The 25,537-nt window shown below is 52.3% G+C and overlaps 1 protein-coding gene across 2 annotated transcripts; it reads right to left on the bottom strand.

Moving 5' to 3' along the window:
* Positions 1 to 1,054: 1,054 nt before the first annotated feature.
* Positions 1,055 to 18,909, bottom strand: tarbp2 (TAR (HIV) RNA binding protein 2). Of its 2 annotated transcripts, none has more exons than XM_072493821.1 (8): positions 18,782 to 18,909; positions 15,177 to 15,346; positions 12,070 to 12,172; positions 9,088 to 9,160; positions 7,031 to 7,148; positions 5,419 to 5,546; positions 3,518 to 3,710; positions 1,055 to 1,399 (listed from the first exon to the last, which is right to left on the bottom strand). In XM_072493821.1, exons 1-8 carry the CDS (start codon positions 18,832 to 18,834, stop codon positions 1,242 to 1,244), a joined length of 996 nt encoding a protein of 331 aa, XP_072349922.1. In that variant the 5' UTR covers positions 18,835 to 18,909; the 3' UTR covers positions 1,055 to 1,241. The 2 variants fall into 2 exon arrangements, with proteins under 2 accessions (XP_072349922.1, XP_072349923.1); XM_072493822.1 differs by having other exon boundaries at positions 7,031 to 7,145.
* Between the last annotated feature and the right edge of the window lie 6,628 nt (positions 18,910 to 25,537).

The raw sequence follows: 25,537 nt of genomic DNA, 5'->3' as shown, positions 1-25,537 counted from the left end.
CATCTGATATGGATTCCCTCTTAAAAGATTTCAGGCTCATCAAGCACGTTCAAAGTCCTGTTGTAGCTACAAGAGATCAATAAGCTTCATGATACTTGACAATAAAAAATTTAAAAAAATCAGACTCTGTACTTATCCCATTATGTATGCCTTCACAGCCAGGCAGCCCAATACCTGCCACCAGCCTTCACAGCCAGGCAGCCCAATACCAAGGATGCTGCAAAATACTACTTTGGGCCAGGTGGACAGAAGCAGACCAGAACCTCTCTCTCTCTCGAGGAGTCAGCTCATTGCCCTTTCTTTGATAGAGGCACCCAGCCGCTGCTCAGCACCTTCCCACTGCTCATCCAAGATCAAGAACCAACAGGCACACAACACCACGTCATGAGAGTGAGCAATTGCGTGTCACGTTGGGACAATAAACCCCCCCCCCCCCACCCCCAGCTGCTGACTGACCCTGACGAGATCCAGTGAAGGCCCCAAATTCATTCTATAGATCAAAACCCCACATTTTCTGGGAAATTAGCTGAAAAGAATAGCACGGCAGATAGCCGTTAACGTTGCAGCAATTCCACTAGAACCACAGTAAAGATAAAGTCACCACAGTCCCGGACGACCGTGGGTTGCTTTCCCCTTTGAGGGGGAGAGCTGCCTGGTGGTGGTTTAACCAGAGGGTCACCACACCTCAGGCAAGGGGCAAGGTTGAGAAGGCGGGGCCTTTGTGAAAACCAGTAATGGATCAGGGACGCTATACAAAACCACAGTAGGTTTCTAACTATTCATTTCAATGTAAATAAAGGGGATGAATTTATTTGCCCATGGCAATGTCATGTTGGCCATCCAGGAAACTAAAGATATGCGGGTGGCCACTGTGGGGGAGAAACACATCAAAAATATAATTTATTTAACATAAACCTTCAGATCCCTTCCCTGACCCGCCTTGCACCCCCCCCCCCCCCACCCACCCCCCCCACCCCCCCACCCCCCACCCCCCCCCCCCCCACCCCCCCACCCCCCACCCCCCCCCCCCACCCCCCCCCCCCCCCCCCCCCCCCCCAGCCTTAAAAAAAATACAAAGACACCTCCCTAGGCTCGCTGAACTGTAAGAAACCTCAACTTTCAATCAAGTGCAAAACTTGAGATATTCAAGTTGTTGATTTGGAAAAGACAATGTCAGTTTGGGAGAGAGTTAAAACAGTGCGCCAGTCAGACTGAAGAGTGAAAATCGTTCTCCAATGGACTCATTTCCCTCCAGCCATGATTTTCAGATACTGCAATGCATTGTGGGCTGCGTTGGAACGGGCTCCCTCTCTCGCCGAGGCAGAACCGTGGCAGACAGTTGTGGGCTGTGTCGATAGCTCCACCAGACACTGGTACAGGCCGCTCAAACTCAACTCTTCTGTAAAAACAAAAATGCACACACATTAAAACAAAACACTGGAAGTTACTGAGCAAACATCTGGAGAAGTAAGGTTTTCCATTTTTTGGGTGTTGATCCCATCCTTAAAGTTACGAAGCCAATGCGCAAAGTGGACAGGGCAAAGCCTTAATCGTTGCTGGGTCCAAAAAAAAATTCAAATCAAAGCCAATTTTGTGGGGCGGGATTCTCCGACCCCCCGCCGGGGGGGCACCTCGCCCCGCAGCCCCGACTGCCGTATTCTCCGGCGCAGTTTATCGGGTGAGGGTGGGATTCCCCCCACGCCGGTCGGGGGCCGTTGACAGAGCACCCCCACCCCCGCGATTCTCTGGGCCCCAATGGGCCGAGCAGACATCCATTTTTGGCCAGTCCCGCTGGCGTGAACCGCTCAACTCACGCAACGGCGGGACCTGGCAGGTGAGTATGGGTGGGCGGTCCTCGGGGGGGGGGGGGAGAAGAGAGAGAGATCTGGCCCCAGGAGGGGCCCCCACGGTGGCCTGGCCCGCGATCGGGGCCCACCGATCTGCGGGCAGGCTTGTTCCGTGGGGGCACTTCTTCCTTCCAGCACCGGGCTCCGCCATATTACCCGGGGGCCGGCGCGGAGAAGAGAACCCTCCGCGCATGCTCCAAAATACGCCGGCTGGTCTGCGCATGCGCGGATTCACGCTGGCCGTTCCACGCAAGCTCGAACTCGCGCCGGCCCTTCAGCACCAACCCCTCAGGCGTCCACCTAGCCCCCGAAAATGCGGAGAATTCCGCACTTTCGGGGGCTGTTGACGCCAAAGTGGTTGCCGCTGGTTTTCCCGTCAGCATTTTAGTCCCCAGAAGGGAGAATCCCAGCCATGGTCTCCACAAGAGAGACACAAGATCCAAGCTGACAAAAAAAAAAGGCATTGCACCTCGAGGCTTGATCAGACACTTGGTCTTGGCCAAAAGGCCGAGATGCGATAAGGTTGACCAGAACGCCATTCAATCTGCTTACTTGATCCAGAAAATCTGTTCCCCCCCCCCCCCCCCCCCCACTAAACTGGACTAACGAGCTTCATCCTTCACCAGGCTGCTAGTTAAGAGTGAGAGTCTTGGGAACGGATAATAGCCAGAACTGCGATCGGGACGGGATTGAAAGGTCTACACACAAGGGATCAGATGGAGTCGTACAGCGGAACAAGAGACAAACTGCAGTGTCAATGGTGGACACCAGTAAGCCATTTTGTTTCTCGCTGTCACGAGGGGCCCGATTGTGTTTAGCCTCCAGGATTGGAGCACATAATCGAGGCTTGCACTCCAGTACAGCATGGGGCTTCTTCACTGCATTGCACTGGCACCATGTTTCGGATGAATGTTGAAATGGAGGACCTGCCTACTTGCTCAGGTGAATATAAAAAGACGCCACAGCCATCAGAGGAGCAGGCTACACCGGATTAGCTAGTCAGCCAACTCCATTATCATTTGTGGGATCTCAGTAGGTGCAAATTGGCTGCTGTATTTGACTACGTATCAGCGACTAGACTGTAATTAATTGTATATGGAGCACACTGTTGTGATGCCATATGGCAGGATATAAATGCAAATGATTTGTCACTTCACAACTCCTAGAATCAAATGCTTCCTCAGTGCATCTAGAGAGCTTTCACTCCTCAATTTCCTCTTGGTATTCTCAGCACTGGTTTCAAGGCGATCAATTGGGGTGGCACAGTGGTTAGCACTGCTGTCTCACAGTTCCAGGGTCCCGGGTTCAATTCCGGCCCCGGGTGTCTGTGCGGAGTCTGCATGTTCTCCCAGTGTCGGAGTGGGTTTCCTCCCACAGTCCAAACACGTCCAAGTTAGGTAGATTGGCCATGTTAGATTGCCCTTAGTGTCCAAAAGGTTGGGTGGGGTTACTGGGGTAGAGTGGAGGCGTGGGCGCTCTTTCCAAGGGCCGGTGCAGACTCAATTGGCTGCATAGCCTCCTCCTGTTAAGTTCTATGATTCCTATGATCGGATGTCCCTCCCTTCTGCAGTGGCACAGAAAGGTCCTGGATGCTATGAAACATGGAAAGCATTCTCCACAGGCAGGTAAGTGGCTCCATTCACAGTGACATTCAGCCAAAGATAACTTACCAATGTCGAAGTAACTGACATCGAACCGCTGCTCCTCTGCCAGCTCTCTCAGCATCTGGCAGAAGTTGGAGTTGGCAACACCTAGGGGGTGGTTCTTGAGGTGCAGAATCCGTTCTCCTGCAGAATTTCGCAGCGAGTCCCACGTGCAACCTGTGCTCTTGCCTTTTGGACCATCTAGTTTACTACCAACCATCTGGAGAGAAAGAGAATGGATACAAATGGAGGAAACATTTCCTTTCCAAATACCAGTCTCAAAGAAATGCGGTGTTGCTTCCCTTCTGTTTTTTTAAAATAAATTTAGAGTACCCAATTCATTTTTTCCAATTAAGGGGCAATTTAGCGTGGCCCAATCCACCTACCCTGCGCATCTTTGGGTTGTGGGGGCGAAACTCACGCAGACACGGGGAGAACGTGCAAACTCCACACGGACAGTGACCCAGGGCCGGGATCGAACCTAGGACCCCGGCACCGTGATGCAGCAGTGCTAACCCACTGCGCCACCGTGCCACTTCCCTTCTTGCTCTTTCCACAAATGTAATGGCCTGTAATTATCTGCCAAGTATCTCATGCTTACGGGCTCTCACTTCCTCTTCACACAGTGGACTCAAAGTCCCAGTGTAGTTATTGGCTGCATCAAGGAACTGCGCAGACTAGTCCAAGTCTTTCTGGAGACAGAATGATTCCCAGAGCAAAGTGCGAAAGCATGAGGTCTCGAACAAAATCAGGCCATTCAGCCCCTCGGGCCTGCTCTGCTGTTCAATACAATCATGGCAGATCCTCTACCTCACATCCACTATCTCACCCTCTCCCCATTTCCTTTGGTTTCGTGAGAGATCAAAACTCTTGTCTATTCTGGCCTTAAATCTATCCACCAATGGAGCATCCACAACCCTTGGGGTAGAGAACTCCAAAGATTCACAATCCTTTTGAATGAAAAAATTTCTCATCTCAATCCAAAATGGCCGACTCCCTTACCCTGAGACTGTGGCTCCCATGTTCCAGATTCCCCAACCAGGGGGAAAACAATCTCTCAGTGCCACCGCTGTCAGATTCCTTCATCACCTTGAATGTTTCAATGTAGTTTTGCAATAAAAAAGGTGATGCCGTGCTCCTAAAGATCCTCAATCTCGGGATAGGAACTCAGGACGCATTCAACTCATGTAAAAAAAGCAGAGATTGCAAAGAGTTGTGGAGGTCTACGAGTCATCCAAAATGTTGTGGTTTGTGAAGCTCTTAATTCATCATCAGGAAGAGGTAGTGTAATAGCAGTTATCCAGCAACGGTAATCGAGAATTCAAATGTCACCAAGGCAGTTGAGAATTTGAATGGAGTTGGAATTTGAAAAACTGTATCAGTGGCTACTGGGAGTGTCATTAAAAACCCAACTGCTTCATGATTGTCCTCGAGAGAAACTGGTTGTCTTTACCCGCTCTGGGCCTATAGGTAACTTCAGTTCCATATTGGGGTGGTTGACTTTAACTGCCCTCTGAAGTGGCCTAGCAAGCTACTCGGTGGCATCAAATCAAGGCAAATGGAGACGTAACCACCCACATTCCAAGAATGAACGAGTGACGGAAACTTCAAATGGCTCCCACCATTCGTTACAATCCTGAAAACATCAGAACATCACCTTCGAGAGCGGGATTGCACAAAATGCACTTCCAATCTCAAGGGTGGTTTTCAAATTTGAAGTGGACCTGATATGACGATTTCACCCACCCACTGCCCCAGTGTTAACCCTGCAGTCTCTCTTCAATATCTGTAACTACAATGCAGGCGGTCACCATTACAGACTATGCTCACTCGTCTGAACTTTTTGGATCAAGGCGGGAATGGAGCCACGGCACCGCTATCTCATTAGGCAAGTCGGCACTTTACAATTCAGCCTGTCACACACTTACAATGGAAAACTGGTCATCTTCCGGCTCAACCTCATTCCCGTCCCGCTGATCGACGGGAACGTCATGGATTCTTGCTAACATCTTTGCTGCAGCATTCCGTTTTGCCAGCTTTTTCGACGTTCCGCTCCCTACGAGAGTCAAGACACCACAAATGAAGAGATCTTCTTCTCAATGTCACAAAATCGGTACAGTAGCCATTAAATATTAAAAGCAATCCCTAGAACCAATAAAAAGATTTTCAAAAAAAAAAAAACAATCCCTGGAAATTTTATTTTCTTAAATGGGGGGTGCAGGAAGAACTCATGTTCCAACAATAGCCCTCCCCTGTACAGAAACACCTCGCCTCCTCGGAGTGGTATAGCCAGAATGCAGGACACTCAATATATTTTTTCAAGTGCCTGCATCAACAGGGCAATTTTGCTAAAAAGATTATTGAACCCAATCTGAGGAGATCACAACACCAGCATACATCACGTGTGATACTGGTAATGTGGTCTATGGGCGGCACGGTAGCATAGTAGTTAGCAGTGTTGTTTCACAGTGTCAGGGTCCCGGGTTCGATTCCCGGCTTGGGTCACTGTCTGTGCGGAGTCTGTACGTTCTCCCCGTGCCTGCGTGGGTTTCCTCCGGGTGCTCCGGTTTCCAGTAATGACTTGGATTGATGGACTTGGCTAGCGGCCAATGAATTGGCTCAAATGTCTGTGCCCTGCCCGGTGCCCGGTGGTGATTGGTTCTGGTCCCACTGACATGTTTCTCAGTATCACAAGGCTGGAGTTGGTTTTGCTTTGGTTCTAGAGCCTGGATGGAGGAGTTCTAACTCTCTCTCTCAAAGATCTGATTAATTCTCTCTAGACATCCAGTGTAAGAGCTCCCTCTCTCTCCAAAAAGGCTGGTGTGAAGCAGAGACCAGAATCTGATAACTCTCTCTGTAAGAGCAGGCTGATATGAAGCCAGAAGCCCCTCCTGAAAAAGCTGTAAGATATACTGCTGAGCTACAAAGAAGACCATTACGGGCTGCTGACCAGAGACTTTAAACCACACTCGTACTGTGAAAAGGGTGCACTGAATAACTCATAATCTGAAGCAAGGACTCTTTATCTTTTGGCCTTAAACCTTATTATTTGTCACCTTATTCCTTAGCCTGTGTATGTCTGACTTACGTGGGGGCAGAGGGTGGGGCAGTTAAGTGTGGGGGGAGGGGTCAGGTGTCAAAGGACATTTAACCAACTGTATTCACTGCATATTTCATATTTGTTCTAGTTTTAAATAAACAGTAATTGCGCTTAAACGTACAAACCTACTTATTGGGCAGCCAAGGGCCAAAGACTTTGGGTATTTTTATATGAATTATCAGTTAATTCACTTGCTGCGACTCCAGGACGAGTGGGGCTGGAATTAGCCGCGCACTTGTCTAGGGTTTCGTAACACGATGTGCAGCTTCGCGTAACCAAGCTGCTTGGCTCAGCAGTCACCCAGTACAGATAACGTGACTCAGAGCCAGAACATTGAAGGAAGGCAGCAGAGGCACCTCACCACAACAGCGGCAGTATCAGAGGCAAGCACGCAAGGCAATGGCAACACGGAAGGACTCGGAGGAGTGGTGGGTCTGTACCTATCTCCAAGAATCTCTCCACCCTGCAGGTCATGGTGAACTCTTTCCGGTGGGCGGGTCCGGATTCCTGAGTGACCGTATACTCTGGGAGTCTCCATCCCTTCTGAACCACCAGCTCCTGGAAAGAAAGAGCACACACTAAGCAGAACATCACTGATATGCACTGCTACGTCAACAATGTGCCGCAAAGCAGTTTCACACAATCGCCCTAACTCGGGTACATCCTAAAACTCACCACTCCCCGAAAACCCAAGATGATGAAGGGATTTCAAATAGAGTAGATGTTAAAAAAAAATTTAAAAACTGCTTCCACTGGTGGGAAGAGTAAAACAGGGTGGTCCTAATCAATCCAATAGGGAATTCCAGGAGAGCGGAGAGAAGGTGGAACTCACTACCATAAGACATAGGAGCAAAATTAGGCCACTCGGCCCATCGAGTCTGCTCCGCCATTCAATCATGGCTGATATTTTCTCATCCCCATTCTCCTGCCTTCTCCCCATAACCCCTGATTAATCAAGAACCTATCTATCTCTGTCTTAAAGACACTCAGTGATTTGGCCTCCACAGCCTTCTGCGGCAAAGAGTTCCACAGATTCACCACCCTCTGGCTGAAAAAATTCCTCCTCATCTCTGTTTAAAGGATCGTCCCTTTAGTCTGAGGCTGTCTCCCTCTGGTTCTAGTTTTTCCTACAAGTGGAAACATCCTCTCCATGTCCACTCTATTCAGGCCTCCCAGTATCTTATAAGTTTCAATAAGATCCTCCCTCATCCTTCTAAACTCCAACGAGTACAGACCCAGAGTCCTCAAACGTTCCTCGTACGACAAGTTCTTCATTCCAGGGATCATTCTTGTGAACCTCCGCTGGACCCTTTCCAAGGCCAGAACATCCTTCCTTAGATACGGGGCCCAAAACTGCTCACAATACTCCAAATGGGGTCTGACCAGAGCCTTATATAGCCTCAGAAGTACATCGCTGGTCTTGTATTCTAGCCCTCTTGACATGAATGCTAACATTGCATTTGCCTTCTTAACTGCTGACTGAACCTGCACATTAACCTTAAGAGAATCGTGAACAAGGACTCCCAAGTCCCTTTGTGCTTCTGCTTTCCTAAGCATTTCCCCATTTAGAAAATAGTCTATACCTAAATTCCTCCTTCCAAAGCGCATAACCTCACACTTTTCCACATTGAATTCCATCTGCCACTTCATTGCCCACTCTCCTAGCTTGGCCAAGTCCTTCTGCAGCCTCCCTGCTTCCTCAATACTACCTGTCCCTCTACAGATCTTTGTATCATCTGCAAACTTAGCAACAGTGCCTTCAAGGCACAGGGAGTGGTTCAAGATGAATACTATTGATGTGTTTAAGAAGAATTTGGACACACACAGAAAGGAATGGAAGATCATGGTGTTAGAATGAGTTGAAGTAGGGCAGGAAGAGATGTGTGTGGAGCATTGACAGCCTGTTGCTGCGCTAAACATTCCAATTGAAGTAAAGGACCCATGGCAGTGCTGGGCAACCAGTGAGCCACACAATTGGCCCTTCTTCATCTCAGTGGGTCGCAAGATGAAAACCGGTTGGGCATGTTCATGAACTATGATCCTTGAATAAGGTCGAGTACATTTAATACATGCAAAATCTTTCGTAAGTTATAGAAAATGCTTAATCATTCATATATTAATAGAACTATCAATTTCAAGTGGTTAAAAACAAAAGAAATATTTACGTTTGATTGGACACAGAGGGAGCGCACGGCTCTCACAGTCAATGTTGTGAGCAATCAGCACGCTCCTCACTTCACTTCCCCTTCGCCTTCGCTTTACGTGCGAATCATTTCAGTCAGTAGGAAAGAAGCTACACAGCAGGAGATCCGTGCAATTTAGCAACTCTGCACATGGGAAACAGTCAACAAAATGTCTCGCAGGGCGTACTCAGAACCCAGATTGGCCGCACGTGTTCCCCCACCCCCCCACCCCCAACCCGGGCCACAGGTCGCCCACCACTGACCCATAGCATACATCTATCCCAAGTCTTGGAAAATGAATAAGAATACAATACCTGCAAGGCCCCCACTGGGTTGCATTCTGCCAGCTGTGCGGAGCTAGAGCTTTTCGATTCAGTGCCAGAGATCCTGGAGAGAGAGAGAAAAAGAAAGGCAACAGTGGAAGAATGAGATGTTGCGATTGCCAAATATTTTTCAGCTAGTCACATACGGAGACGGCTCCTTTCCTTAGGCCAAAGGAGCACCGAGGAGCGAGTTGGGTGACTTACCCCTCGGTCTCGGCACAATTCCAGTCCAAAAACCCTTTATCTCACAGACGCATCGCGTTTCGAAGGGGTGGGGAGGAATGGTACAGTAATCTATTTATTGCCTGGTGCTGCTCTCTAATGCCGAACGCGTAAACCTTCAATGCCCTTCTCAATCGCGCAGACACGCACACACGAGCGGCTCCACAGTGGCACAGTGTAGGATTTGGGGATGGGTGCAGAAAGTAGGTGGAGAAAAGAGATCATACAACATAGTTCAAGGATTCATCACAAAAGCTAAAGCTCCTAAAACGCCAGAGATCACAACGAGCCTGCGTAAGGATAGCTTCCACATCTAATCTCCATAGCAATGTGGCTGGGATGGATATTAAGGTATGCAGCTTAGTGGTTCAGGTACCAGACTAGGAAGTCATGAGCTCAAATCCCACAAAGGCAGAGTGTGAAATTGAATTCAATAAATCGGGTAATTTGTGGGTCAGAACCAGCAGCCACAAGATCTCAAATGCCATTGTTTTGGTGTAAAAATCCAATCGGTTCAAACCCTGTCCTTCAAGGAGGGGCCTAACTTCCTTACCTGGTTAGGCGTCATCGATGATACAAGTTGATACAAGATGATACTATGTAATAATAATAATCGCTTGTCAAATAGGCTTCAATGAAGTTACTGTGAAAAGCCCCTAGTCGCCACATTCCGGCGCCTGTTTGGGGAGGCTGGTACGGGAATTGAACCCGCGCTGCTGGCCTTGGTCTGCATTGCAGGCCAGCTATTTAGCCCACTGTGCTAAACCAGCCCCTGTGGTCGACTCCTAATGCCCTCATTCAGATAGTAAGTCAACACTACCGCTTACCAGTGTCATCCATACTCAGAAAATAATGTTTTTCTTAAAATAAAGGCATAAATCTGTCCCTCAGCAATGTGGTGTGGGGGATTTTGACAGATACAATTAGAACCTTTACGCATGTACACTGCATGTTTAACTGGGTCTCGGTTCAGCAAGGGTTAAACCTACCAGCTGATCTTCCCCTTTCCTGCCTGAGGCAAGTACGGCCAGTTTACGGCAAGTACCGCACAATCTAGATTGGAGCTGGAGCTGGCCTGGTGGAAACAAACTAGGAGCCTGCATCCTTCCAATGGTATGGTACGGGACCAACGCACTGAATCCCTGTCTGATTGAACTTGGGATGTAAACGGACAGAGAGTTCTGGAGTTATTTTCAACTTTTAAAAACTTTTATTTGCATCGCGCCTAATCATGAGTCTTGTAAACGATTAAGCGCATCACAAATTAGGAGTTACTTTGAAGTTTAGCGACCGTCAACGTGCAGCAAACGCGGCAGCCATTTTGCGCAAGCAAGATCCCGCCAAGAGCAACGAGCGGAATGTTTTTGGTGAAAACGCTGGCCGTGAACACTGGGAAAATTCCCCAGGCATAGAATCCCTACAGTGCAGAAGGAGGCCTTTCAGCCCATGGAGTCTGCACCGACCTTCTGAAAGAGCACCCTAGGCCCACTCCCCGCCCTATCCCTGTGACCACAACTAACCTGCACATCTTCGGACACTACGGTGCACTTTAGCATGACCAATCCACCTAATCTGCACATCTTTGGACTGTGGGAGGAAACCCACGCACACACAGGGAGAATGTCTGTGTGGAGTCTGCACAGTCACACAAGGCCTGAATTGAACCCACGTCCCTGGTGCTGTGAGTCAGCAGTGCTAACCACTGTGCCACCGTGCACTCGTCTTCCATCTTTGTAATCGCCACACAATTTTTAAAAAAAAGTCTAATTATTTGTTATCAGAGAATTTACAGTGCAGGAAACCATTCGGTCCATCGAGTCTGCACCGGCCCTTGAAAAGAGCACCCTACTTAAGCCCACACCTCCACCCTATCCCTGTAACCCCATTTAACCTTTTTTGGCCACTAAGGGCAATTTAGCGTGGCCAATCCACCTAACCTGCACATCGATGGGCTGTGGGAGGAAACCGGAGCACCCGGAGGAAACCCACGCAGACACGGGGAGAACGCACAGACAGTGACCCAGCGGGGAATCGAACCTGGCACCCTGGAGCTGTGAAGCAACAGTGATAACCACTGTGCTACCGTGCCGCCCATAATTTCCATCAACATATCACGTACCCATGACACTTAATTCACTGCACATACAGAAGTTAGGCTTTCCAGTCCCAGGTTCAACCCCCAGTCTCTGAGATTGCTCATAGAAGTAAAAGAATTTGCATTCACGTAGCGCAATTAGTACATTCTTCAGAAACGCCCCAAAATGCTTCACACACATACACGGTGACTTGCGTTGAACTGAAGTGCAGTGACTTATGGAGGCAAATACAGCAGCCATTTTGCGCACCGCGGTGTTTGCAAACTGTAACAAAGAGTGATTTGCCAATCAAATTTTGGAGGGACAGGTTCATGGAGGGACGTTGGCCTCAGGGCACCAGGCAAACTCCCTGCTTTTTTGTTGTTAACAAGGCAAGCAACAGCGCCACGGAATTTTTTCACACAATTGGAACTTGCAGATGGGGCCTTGATTTGCCATCTCGTCACAACAATTGATGTGCACTGTGTTGCCAGCGGGGTACAATTGGGAAGGAAATGTGATGTTTAACGTCCCTACTCTTGACCAGCAGTCAATGCCGCCTGGTGAAAGCGTGTGGTGGGGGTTTCCCTTCATATGCCACTGCCTTTTGGAAGAGATGTGGGGGGGGGGTTGGGATGGAAAGGTCTTTCTAGGTGCAGTTAAGCTATTCACGTACTTGACTCCATCCAACATGGGCTCCAACATGTTTCCTCCCTTTAGTAATTTGAGGGCAGCCTCTGCTGCCTTGTGCTTTGCTGCCTTTTTGCTAGGCCCCTGACCTGAGGGGGGGAAAAACATCGATTAAAACACAAATTGAAATCAAAGCCATGAAGCAGCTGCCAACCATAAAATAACCATTTTTTAAAATGGCCGCCTTTATTTCAGCCCCGAAATGAGAGCGGAAAAAATCCTCAGCCAGATTTGAACAGTCACGCTCAGAACCGATTGGTTTCTGCCAAACCTGTGTCTCAGTCCCTTCAGACGTGGAACTATTTAGACGCATCAGTCCAATTCCTTTGCTAATAAGCGAGCGAGCACGCTCACCGTGGACCAGAAGGTCGTGGCTTCAAGGCACACTTTAGGATGCTCTCTACTCAAGATCAGGACCACCTTAAAGAACCAAACAGTCTTTTCGGGCAGGAGAGTCCAAGAGGTCACTGAAAGAGCAACACAGCCCACCTAGTGACCAGGTTAAGACATCCCCTCAACCCAACACCAGCCAACAACAACAAAAAAAGGTAACTGGTCTCTCATCGCAATGCTCTGATATGGGTCAGAAATGGCAAGGCCATTTCAGAGTGATTGTTGGGCGGCACAGTGGTTAGCACTGCTGCCTCATGGCACCAAAGACCCGGGTTCGATCCTGGTGGATCTACCAGTGTCTGCATGGGTCCCAAAAGATGTGCAGGGTAGGTGGATTGGCCACGCTAAATTGCCCCTTAATTGGGAAAAAAAGAATTGGGTCCTCTAAATTTATGAAAGCCAACCACATTGGTTGTGGATCTGGTGCCTGGCAAGGATGGACGTGACTGAACCAGATGGGTTTTTATGACAATCGACAATGAAGTCTTGACGATGACCATGAAACCAAACTCCAGATTTCTTTGAATTCAAATTTCACCATCTGCAGTGGTGGGATTCGAACCCAGGACCCCAGAGCATTACCCAGAGTCTCTGGATTACTAGTCCAGTGACAATGCCACTGCGCCACCATCTCCCCATGTGTTTACCTACTATAAACAAAAACCGTTGCTGCACTGCTACGTAACCCACACAAGGTGCTTTTTAGTTCAGTTATTATATGGTCTGCACTCGCAAAAATAAGTCGGGGCATTATGACACAGGTCCACCTTCAATAAATCACTGATCCCACGCACTGTCATGTTGTTTTAAAATGGGAATGTCACTCCAGGGGTTGGAACGGCTGGAATATTTCCCACGGATCGAGTCAATGACACATGAAGGAAATTCAAAGTTCTCCTCCGGATAAATCCAACAGGGAATTCAGGAGAAGGAGCAGTGGGAATGCAGCACTCACGACCACATGGAGCAGTTGAGGCAATTAACAGGGATATATTAAAAGGGAAGCTGGACATGGATACGAGGGCGAAACAAGTGGACGGTTACATTGATAAGAGATGAAGAGGAGGATCTAGTGCAGCATAACCACCGGCACGCAACAGTCATGCCAAACGGCCCATTTTATGTAAAGATTCACATTTCTGCCCATTGCAAAAGCATCGTGCTGGAGTCCGTTCATTTCACATTTGCTGTTTCGAAGATGACCCACTTGCACTGGACATCACATGGGTCTGCTTTTGACTGTCAGTTATTACACTGGTTTCAACACTGAGATTCTTCCCCACCCTCAAACGGTGATATCAGAGCCACGACGCCCTTCAAATACACGCTCGCCAGTACAAAGCAGGTACAAAGCAGGCACAAACACTGCTGCTTTGCCACGGGCTAGCAAAGTCAGGAGACTTGCCTCGAGTCGCTCCACTCACAAGATAACTCTCCCAAGGGTCACTCCACACTACGACCAGGAGAGCAACTAGCTGGGAAGCAACGCCAATCTCAAACTCAAAGCAAAATACAGAGGATGCTGGAGATCTGGAATAAGAAACAGCAAAGTGCGGGGGGGGGGGGGGGGGGATTCAGCAGTGTTTGACAGAGAAGCAGAGCTAACGTTCCGCGCCCATATGACACTTCTTCAGTGTTGACGAAAGGCAGAAAGGGGGGGGGGGGGGGTCTTGAAATGTCATTTGTTAATGCCAGCAGCATCATTCGATTTCACAGACGGTATCAAGATCCTGTGCTGTATCATTTGCGCATGCAAAGGGAAACCAGGAAAAAGAGGAAGAGACTGTTAAGAGGAATATGGTTCCGATTACGGGTTTTGATATGGAGCGCAATTCCCAAAACACCGCTCCATACAATCGAATAAAAACAGAACGTGACCCAATTAGTCATAAGGCAATGTCCTCATTATAAAAGGACATGCGCAAAGACATTTTATTTAAAACTTCCACAGCGGGCAGCACGGTGGCGCAGTGGGTTAGCCCTGTTGCCTCACGGCGTCGAGGTCTCAGGTTCGATCCCGGCTCTGGGTCACTGTCCGTGTGGAGTTTGCACTTTCTCCCAGTGTTTGCGTGGGTTTCGCCCACACAACCCAAAAATGTGCAGGGTAGGTGGGTTGGCCGCGCTAAACTGCCCCTTAATTGGAAAAAATGAATTGGATACTCAAAATTTAGGGAAATTTTTTTTTTTTTTTTTAAATTCTACTGCAACAAAAAAAAAAAAAATGCAGATTGTGATCAGTCGTAAAAATGAAATTCCAGAAACATCCAGAGAAATTCAATTTTAAAAGTTCCCCACAAAAGTGGAGCTACCCGACACGACAATCAGCGATGTCCCGCTAAACCCATCAGTGCGAATCACAGTAGGTCTCCGCAGGAATGAATGAATGAATGAAAATCGATTATTGTCACAAGTAGGCTTCAATGAAGTTACTGTGAAAAGCCCCTAGTCGCCACATTCCGCCGCCTGTTCGGGGAGGCTGGTACGGGAATTGAACCGTGCTGCTGGCCTGCCTTGGTCTGCTTTAAAAGCCAGCGATTTAGCCCAGTGCTAAACAGCCCCAGAACAGGAAACACGGCCTCATCGGATGCCAGGACCCCATTAGAATTAAACAGGGGACACACACAAACGCGAAACATTGAAAGTAGCAGAGAGGGGTGTTCGGTTTTACATTTGAAGCTCCATTTTACACGAGACACAGACCTGTGCAGTTAATATCACCGACTGTCACGCGGAAAGTGAAATTAGGTTGATGGGCTTGGCCCTCCGCTTTCAGCAAGTCATACACCGGCGTTTTTCCAATCCTTGTTCCATACTCCTGCAGTAAACTAATAGGCGTCTTCCCAGGATTTGAGGCCAGCATTTGCTCAATACTGTGTTAAAAAGAACAAAAGTAACTATTACAGGATTTGGAAAGAATTTATTCTAAACTGACGAACAGAACATTGCTTTAAAACATTTTGTTGATGTTTTGCATCTTGCATGAGTCAGGACAATTCACAAGAATAACAATGTCAAGGAAAACAGCAAATTCATACTGTATAACAAAAAATTTATACACTTTGTTTTTTCCCTTACACAACTGAAGAATAATTTGGTGACACATTGGACATCGCAACTTTCACTTTGTACAAAACGAGCAATGAGTCAACCAAATACTATCTCTAGATTCATTTACATAGTTGTTGGGGGCGGTGGGGGAGGGAGGAGGAGAGAGAAATTAGACCGACAAAGCTTTTCATGTTGCAACATTCATCAAGATAGCGCTCAAGAATTTTCCAGCCGTAACGGGGGAAACAACAATTTCTCCTGCACGAGAAGACTGGTTGAGAGTGGACTCTGATTGATGGAAGGGTTGCCATGGCGAATGCAGCATGGAACAGTTAACTGCCCAGATTTGTTTCAATTCAAACTGGGCCGGTCGACTCTGATCGGTCAAGACATTGCTCTGGGGAATGAACCGGGGAAATACTGTTCCCTAAGCGGTCGTGTAGTTGAGAAAAGGTGCAAAGTGTGGACACATTCCTTCTGTGAGCCCAATTGATCATCTTAAATTGGTCGTCGGTGTAATTCTTAGCACAATCAGGATTGTTCAGCAAACGTTGTCCAATCGTGGGATCACATCTCATGTTGGACACTATGGTTTGCGTTTTAGACATAGAACATACAGTGCAGGAGACCATTCGGCCCATTGAGTCTGCACCGACCCACTTAAGCTCTCACTTCCACCCTTTCCCCGTAACCCAATAACCCCTCCTAACTTTTTTTTGTCACCAAGGGCAATTTATCATGGCCAATCCACCTAATTCGCTCGTTTTGGGCCTGTGGGAGGAAACCGGAGCACCCGGAGGAAACCCACGCAGACACGGGGAGAATGTGCAGACTCCGCACAGACAGTGACCCAACGGGGAATCGAACCTGGGACCCTGGAGCTGTGAAGCCACAGTGCTATCCACTTGTGCCACCGTGCTGCCCATTTTGCAAGCATGGACTGGTTGAGCAAGCTCTGTACTCTGCCAGATGTGAACGGCTGAAGGGACATGTTGTTTGATATGATCCACCAATCGTTGGGATGTAAATATCTGGCATCACATTAGCACTGACATTCATATACCACATTGCTCATCTATGTCATAAGCAGAAAGTCATTTTGGCTTGATCCTGTTTGTGGAGACTGCCACTCAATTGCCATCAAGCCAAAAAAGATCTTCTGCTGGCCACACAAATACAAGCAAATACATGCTTACTAGAAGGTAGGGTGCTGGGAGCTTCTAGTTTGCAAGCTAAAAAAAAATCCTGATCCAACAAATGCTGTTGCGTCTTAGGGAAAGCAAGTTGCCTCGCCTCTGATGGGTCTGTTTGCAAGCATACACTGGTAAAAACAAAAACGAAAATAGTGGAAAAGCCCAGCAGTTCTGGCAGTATGGCTCTTCGAGCTCTGCCTGGGGTACTGCTGGAACTTAACCAGTTACAACAATGCAGCTCACCAAAACCAAACTATGTCCAGATTACAAAGAATAAAGAAAAGTACAGCACGGAAACAGGCCCTTCGGCCCTCCAAGCCTGTGCCGACCATGCTGCCCGTCTAAACCAAAATCTTCAACACTTCCGGGATCCGTATCCCTCTGGATTGACCCGTACTTATCCAAGCCAGGGCCACCTTAACCTTGGAGCGTGTGCTTGCTGGCTTATTTGGAGTCAAGTGAGAAGGTTCTGATATTTTGGTAGCAGCTTGATTTTATCCTGCTTATTTTGCCTTCTCAAAGATGGGGAGGACGGCATGCATGCATCCCTGGCAACTTTTGCTGTGCAAGTTGTTGATGCTTTAGCTAGAGGAAAGCCTGCAGGAGTCAACAGTGCTCCTTCGTGTGTCAGCCACAGTTTATCAGTAACGCTCTTCCCTCGAAGTCAGAAGGTTCCAGATTAAATACCCACCAGAGGGGCACAAAAATCCAAAGAACAAAAGGAACAGGAGCTGGCGAAGATCATACGGTCTATCAAGCTTGCGCTGCCATTCAATATGGCCACAGGATCTCAGGCTTAAACTCCACTCTCGCAAGAAGGGAATGCTGCATTGTCAAAGGCGGCTGGATGCACCCTTCAAGCAAACCTGCCCTCTTAAGTGGAGCCGAAGAGTCCCAAGGCACCATTTCAAAAAAGGAGTTGGGGAGGTACATCCAGCACCCTGGGAACTATTTCCCATCTCGGTACAGTGGCACAGTGGTTAGCACTGCTGCCTCACAGCGCCAGTGACCCCGGTTCGATTCCAGCCTTGGGTGACTGTGTGGTGTTTGCACGTTCTACCTGTGTCTGCGTGGGTTTCCTCTGGGTGCTCCGGTTTCCTCCCACAGACCAAAGATGCGCAGGTTAGGTGGATTGACCGTGATAAATTGTCTCTTAGTGTCCAAAGATGTGCAGGTTAGGTGGATTGGCCATGCCAAATTGTCCCTTAGTGTCCAAAGATGTGCAGGTTAGGTGGATTGGCCATGCCAAATTGTCCCTTAGTGTCCAAAGATGTGGTTAGGTGGATTGGCCATGATAAATTGTCCCTTAGTGTCCAAAGATGTGCAGGTTAGGTGGATTGGCCATGTTAAATTGCCCCTTAGTGTCCAAAGATGTGCAGGTTAGGTGGATTGGCCATGTTAAATTGTCCCTTAGTGTCCAAAGATGTGCAGGTTAGGTGGATTGGCCATGCTAAATTGTCCCTTAGTGTCCAAAGATGTACAGGTTAGGTGGATTGGCCATGTTAAATTGTCCCTTAGTGTCCAAAGATGTACAGGTTAGGTGGATTGGCCGTGTTAAATTGTCCCTTAGTGTCCAAAGATGTACAGGTTAGGTGGATTGGCCATGATAAATTGTCCCTTGGTGTCCAAAGATGTACAGGTTAGGTGGATTGGCCATGATAAATCGTCTCAATGTCCAGGGATATGCAGGTTTGCTGTGGTTACGGGGATAGTGGCTTGGGGAGTGGGCCTGGGTAGGGTGCTCTTTCAGAGGGTCAGTGTAGACTCGATGGGCCGAATGGCCTACTTCTGCACTGTAGGGATCATATTCTATCTCAGATGCCCTGGGATCATTGTCACATATTTGGCGTGCACAAACTGGCTGCTATGTCCTACTTAATAACAGAGGCTGCACTTCAAAAAAAGCTGGGGTGCCCAGAGGATGGGAAAGGCGATATAAAAATGCAACTCCGTATGTAGTGAGGGAGCCCGGTTCCTGCTCTGCAGCTGGATGAAAGGCGAGGAACAAAGCACGTTTAATGGGAAAAAAAACACAAGTCGGATGCCCTCCAGCTCCCGCCATACCTGGGACAGCTGGAATTCTTCTTGGCTGCAGCAGCGGCCCGATCCTCCGTCATCCCAGATGACAGTGCCGGTGATGGTGGCTCAGACGGCGGCTCCTGCTCGGTCCCTGCATAAGCATCAGCCTAGAATGACACTGCGCACGCGCCGACACCACTTCCGGGGCGGGGGTCGAGCCGCCAAAAGCGCGCGAAAGGCGCAACCCTTCAAAATGGCGGACAGGAGGGAGAGGCGACCAACCCCCTTAGACCCCAAACAACGGCAAAGCAAGTCTATTGTAACCAGATCAAAAGAGGCTTTTTCACTCTGACACACCCCCCCCCCGCCAAAACACGTCACATCCTTACACCCCTCCCTCCAAACACTCCCCAACACGCACTCTCCCCTCCCCCCCCAACACGCACTCTCCCCTCCCCCCCAAACACGCACTCTCCCCTCCCCCCCAAACACGCACTCTCCCCTCCCCCCCAAACACGCACTCTCCCCTCCCCCCCAAACACGCACTCTCCCCTCCCCCCCAAACACGCACTCTCCCCTCCCCCCCAAATACGCACTCTTTCCCCCCCCCCCAAATACGCACTCTTCCCCCCCCCCCAAATACGCACTCTCCCCCTCCCCCCCAAACACGCACTCTTCCCCCCCCCCCAAATACGCACTCTTCCCCCCCCCCCAAATACGCACTCTTACCCCCCCCCCCCAACACGCACTCTCCCCTCCCCCCCAAACACGCACTCTCCCCTCCCCCCCAAATATGCACTCTTACCCCCCCCCAACATGCACTTCCCCCCCCCCCCAAATACGCACTCTTACCCCCCCCCAACACGCACTCTCCCCTCCCCCCCAAACACGCACTCTCCACTCCCCCCCCCCAAACACGCACTCTCCCCTCCCCCCAAATACGCACTCTTACCCCCCCCAACATGCACTCTCCACTCCCCCCCCCAAACACGCACTCTCCCCTCCCCCCCCGAATACGCACTCTTACCCCCCCCCCCAACACGCACTTTCCCCTCCCCCCCAAATACGCACTCTTACCCCCCCCAACACGCACTCTCCCCTCCCCCCCAAACACGCACTCTCCCCTCCCCCCCAAACACGCACTCTCCCCTCCCCCCCCCCAAATACGCACTCTTACCCCCCCAACACGCACTTTCCCCTCCCCCAAACACGCACTCTCCCCTCCCCCCCCAAATACGCACTCTTACCCCCCCAACACGCACTTTCCCCTCCCCCAAACACGCACTCTCCCCTCCCCCAAACACGCACTCTCTCCCCCCCAAATACACACTCTTACCCCCCCAAATACGCACTCTTACCCCCCCAACACGCACTTTCCCCTCCCCCAAACACGCACTCTCCCCTCCCCCCCAAATACGCACTCTTACCCCCCCAACACGCACTTTCCCCTCCCCCAAACACGCACTCTCCCCTCCCCCAAACACGCACTCTCCCCCCCCCAAATACACACTCTTACCCCCCCAAATACGCACTCTTACCCCCCCAACACGCACTTTCCCCTCCCCCAAACACGCACTCTCCCCCCCCCAAATACGCACTCTTACCCCCCCCCAACACGCACTCTCCCCTCCCCCCCCCAAACACGCACTCTCCCCTCCCCCCCAAATATGCACTCTGACCCCCCAACACGCACTTTCCCCTCCCCCAAACACGCACTCTCCCCCCCCAAATACGCACTCTTACCCCCCCCAACACGCACTCTCCCCTCCCCCCAAATACGCACTCTTACCCCCCCCAACACGCACTTTCCCCTCCCCCAAACACGCACTCTCCCCCCCCCAAATACGCACTCTTACCCCCCCCAACACGCACTTCCCCTCCCCCAAACACGCACTCTTCCCCCCCCAATACGCACTCTTCCCCCCCAACACGCACTTTCCCCTCCCCAAACACGCTCTCCCCTCCCCCCCCAAATACGCACTCTTACCCCCCCCCCAAATACGCACTCTTACCCCCCCCAACACGCACTTTCCCCTCCCCCAAACACGCACTCTCCCCCCCCCCCAAATACGCACTCTTACCCCCCCAACACGCACTCTCCCCTCCCCCCAAATACGCACCCTTACCCCCCCCCCAACACACACTTTCCCCTCCCCCAAACACGCACTCTCCCCCCCCAAATACACACTCTTACCCCCCCAACACGCACTTTCCCCTCCCCCAAACACGCACTCCCCCCCCCCCCAAATACGCACTCTTACCCCCCCAACACGCACTTTCCCCTCCCCCAAACACGCACTCTCCCCTCCCCCCCAAATACGCACTCTTACCCCCCCCAACACGCACTTTCCCCTCCCCCAAACACGCACTCTCCCCTCCCCCCCCAAATACGCACTCTTACCCCCCCAACACGCACTTTCCCCTCCCCAAACACGCACTCTCCCCTCCCCCCAAATACGCACTCTTACCCCACCCAACACGCACTTTCCCCTCCCCCAAACACGCACTCCCCTCCCCCCCAAATACGCACTCTTACCCCCCCCAACACGCACCCTCCCCCCCCAAACACGCACTCTCACCTCCCCCCCCAAATACGCACTCTTACCCCCCCCCAACACGCACTTTCCCTCCCCCAAACACGCACTCTCCCCTCCCCCCAAATACGCACTCTTATCCCCCCCCAACACGCACTTTCCCCTCCCCCAAACACGCACTCCCCTGCCCCCCCAAATACGCACTCTTACCCCCCCAACACGCACTCTCCCCTCCCCCCCAAATGCGCACTCTTACCCCCCAACACGCACTCTCCCCTCCCCAAACACGCACTCTCCCCTCCCCCCAAACACGCACTCTCCCCTCCCCCCCCAAATACGCACTCTCCCCCCCCCCCCCCAAATGCGCACTCTCCCCTCCCCCAAATACGCACTCTTACCCCCCCCAGCACGCACTCTCCCCTCCCCCCCAAACACGCACTCTCCCCCCCCCAAATACGCACTCTTACCCCCCCCAACACGCACTCTCCCCTCCCCCCCAAATACGCACTCTTACCCCCCCCAACACGCACTTTCCCCTCCCCCAAACACGCACTCTTCCCCCCCCCCAAATACGCACTCTTACCCCCCCCCAACACGCACTTTCCCCTCCCCCAAACACGCACTCTTCACTCTTCCCCCCCCAATACGCACTCTTACCCCCCCAACACGCACTTTCCCCTCCCCAAACACGCTCTCCCCTCCCCCCCCAAATACGCACTCTTACCCCCCCCCCCAAATACGCACTCTTACCCCCCCCAACACGCACTTTCCCCTCCCCCAAACACGCACTCTCCCCCCCCCAAATACGCACTCTTACCCCCCCAACACGCACTCTCCCCTCCCCCCCAAATACGCACTCTTACCCCCCCCAACACACACTTTCCCCTCCCCCAAACACGCACTCTCCCCCCCCAAATACGCACTCTTACCCCCCCAACACGCACTTTCCCCTCCCCCAAACACGCACTCTCCCCCACCCCAAATACGCACTCTTACCCCCCCAACACGCACTTTCCCCTCCCCCAAACACGCACTCTCCCCTCCCCCCCAAATACGCACTCTTACCCCCCCCAACACGCACTTTCCCCTCCCCCAAACACGCACTCTCCCCTCCCCCCCCAAATACGCACTCTTACCCCCCCCAACACGCACTTTCCCCTCCCCCAAACACGCACTCTCCCCTCCCCCCCAAATACGCACTCTTACCCCACCCAACACGCACTTTCCCCTCCCCCAAACACGCACTCTCCCCCCCCCAAATACGCACTCTTACCCCCCCAACACGCACTTTCCCCTCCCCCAAACACGCACTCTCCCCCACCCCAAATACGCACTCTTACCCCCCAACACGCACTTTCCCCTCCCCCAAACACGCACTCTCCCCTCCCCCCCAAATACGCACTCTTACCCCCCCCAACACGCACTTTCCCCTCCCCCAAACACGCACTCTCCCCCTCCCCCCCAAATACGCACTCTTACCCCCCCCCAACACGCACTTTCCCCTCCCCCCCAAATACGCACTCTTACCCCCCCCAACACGCACTCTCCCCTCCCCCCCAAACACGCAGTCTCCCCTCCTCCCCCCAAATACGCACTCTTACCCCCCCAACACGCACTTTCCCCTCCCCCAAACACGCACTCTCCCCTCCCCCCAAATACGCACTCTTACCCCCCCAACACGCACTTTCCCCTCCCCCAAACACGCACTCTCCCCTCCCCCAAACACGCACTCTCCCCCCCCCAAATACGCACTCTTACCCCCCCAAATACGCACTCTTACCCCCCCAACACGCACTTTCCCCTCCCCCAAACACGCACTCTCCCCCCCCAAATACGCACTCTTACCCCCCCCAACACGCACTCTCCCCTCCCCCCCCCAAACACGCACTCTCCCCTCCCCCCCAAATATGCACTCTTACCCCCCCAACACGCACTTTCCCCTCCCCCAAACACGCACTCTCTCCCCCCCCCCAAATACGCACTCTCCCCCCCCCCCCAAATACGCACTCTTACCCCCCCCAGCACGCACTCTCCCCTCCCCCCCAAACACGCACTCTCCCCCCCCCCAAATACGCACTCTTACCCCCCCCAACACGCACTCTCCCCTCCCCCCAAATACGCACTCTTACCCCCCCCCCCAACACGCACTTTCCCCTCCCCCAAACACGCACTCTTCCCCCCCCCCCAAATACGCACTCTTACCCCCCCCAACACGCACTTTCCCCTCCCCCAAACACGCACTCTTCACTCTTCCCCCCCCAATACGCACTCTTACCCCCCCAACACGCACTTTCCCCTCCCCAAACACGCTCTCCCCTCCCCCCCCCAAATACGCACTCTTACCCCCCCCCCAAATACGCACTCTTACCCCCCCCAACACGCACTTTCCCCTCCCCCAAACACGCACTCTCCCCCCCCCCAAATACGCACTCTTACCCCCCCAACACGCACTCTCCCCTCCCCCCCAAATACGCACTCTTACCCCCCCCAACACACACTTTCCCCTCCCCCAAACACGCACTCTCCCCCCCCCAAATACGCACTCTTACCCCCCCAACACGCACTTTCCCCTCCCCCAAACACGCACTCTCCCCCACCCCAAATACGCACTCTTACCCCCCCAACACGCACTTTCCCCTCCCCCAAACACGCACTCTCCCCTCCCCCCCAAATACGCACTCTTACCCCCCCCAACACGCACTTTCCCCTCCCCCAAACACGCACTCTCCCCTCCCCCCCCCAAATACGCACTCTTACCCCCCCCAACACGCACTTTCCCCTCCCCAAACACGCACTCTCCCCTCCCCCCCAAATACGCACTCTTACCCCACCCAACACGCACTTTCCCCTCCCCCAAACACGCACTCCCCTCCCCCCCCCAAATACGCACTCTTACCCCCCCCAACACGCACTCTCCCCTCCCCCAAACACGCACTCACCCCTCCCCCCCCAAATACGCACTCTTACCCCCCCCAACACGCACTTTCCCCTCCCCCAAACACGCACTCTCCCATCTCCCCCCCCCCGCAAATACGCACTCTTACCCCCCCCAACACGCACTTTCCCCTCCCCCAAACACGCACTCTCCCCTCCCCCCCCAAATACGCACTCTTATCCCCCCCCAACACGCACTTTCCCCTCCCCCAAACACGCACTCCCCTGCCCCCCCAAATACGCACTCTTACCCCCCCCAACACGCACTCTCCCCCTCCCCCCCAAATGCGCACTCTTACCCCCCCAACACGCACTCTCCCCTCCCCCCAAACACGCACTCTCCCCCTCCCCCAAACACGCACTCTCCCCTCCCCCCCCAAATACGCACTCTCACCCTCCCCCCCCCAAATACGCACTCTCCCCTCCCCCCCCAACGCGCACTCCCCCCCCCCAAATACGCACTCTTACCCCCCCACAACACGCACTCTCCCCTCCCCCCCCCCAAGCACGCACTCTCCCCTCCCCCCCCCCCAAATACGCACTCTCCCCTCCCCCCCCCAACACGCACTCTCCCCTCCCCCCCCAAATACGCACTTTTACCCCCCCACAACACGCACTCTCCCCTCCCCCCAAACACGCACTCTCCCCTCCCCCCCAAATACGCACTCTTACCCTCCCAACACGCACTCTCCCCTCCCCCCCCCCACAAACACGCACTCTCCCCCCCCCCCCAAACAAGCACTCTCCCCTCCCCCCCCAAATACGCACTCTTACCCCCCCCAACACGCACTCTCCCCTCCCCCTCCCCCAAACACGCACTCTCCCCTCCCCCCCCCCAAATACGCACTCTCCCCTCCCCCCCAAATACGCACTATTACCCCCCAACACGCACTCTTACCCCCCCAACACGCACTCTCCCCTCCCCCCCCAAATACGCACTCTTACCCCCCCAACACACACTCTCCCCCTCCCCCCCCAAACACGCACTCTCCCCTCCCCCCCCAAATACGCACTCTTACCCCCCCAACACGCACTCTCCCCTCCCCCCCCCCCAAACACGCACTCTCCCCCCTCCCCCCCAAATACGCACTCTTACCCCCCAACACGCACTCTCCCCTCCCCCCCCCAAACACGCACTCTCCCCTCCCCCCCCAAACACGCACTCTCCCCCCCCCAAACACGCACTCTTACCCCCCCAACACGCACTCTCCCCTCCCCCCAAACACGCACTCTTCCCCCCCAAACACGAACTCTTACCCCCCCCAACACGCACTCTCCCCTCCCCCTCAAACACGCACTCTCCCCTTCCCCCCCCAAACACGCACTCTTACCC

Source organism: Scyliorhinus torazame, chromosome X (assembly GCF_047496885.1).
Source record: "Scyliorhinus torazame isolate Kashiwa2021f chromosome X, sScyTor2.1, whole genome shotgun sequence".
Lineage (NCBI taxonomy): Eukaryota > Metazoa > Chordata > Chondrichthyes > Carcharhiniformes > Scyliorhinidae > Scyliorhinus > Scyliorhinus torazame.
The sequence above is the reverse complement of the archived record's forward strand: the minus strand, read 5'-3'. Positions and strand labels throughout refer to the sequence as shown.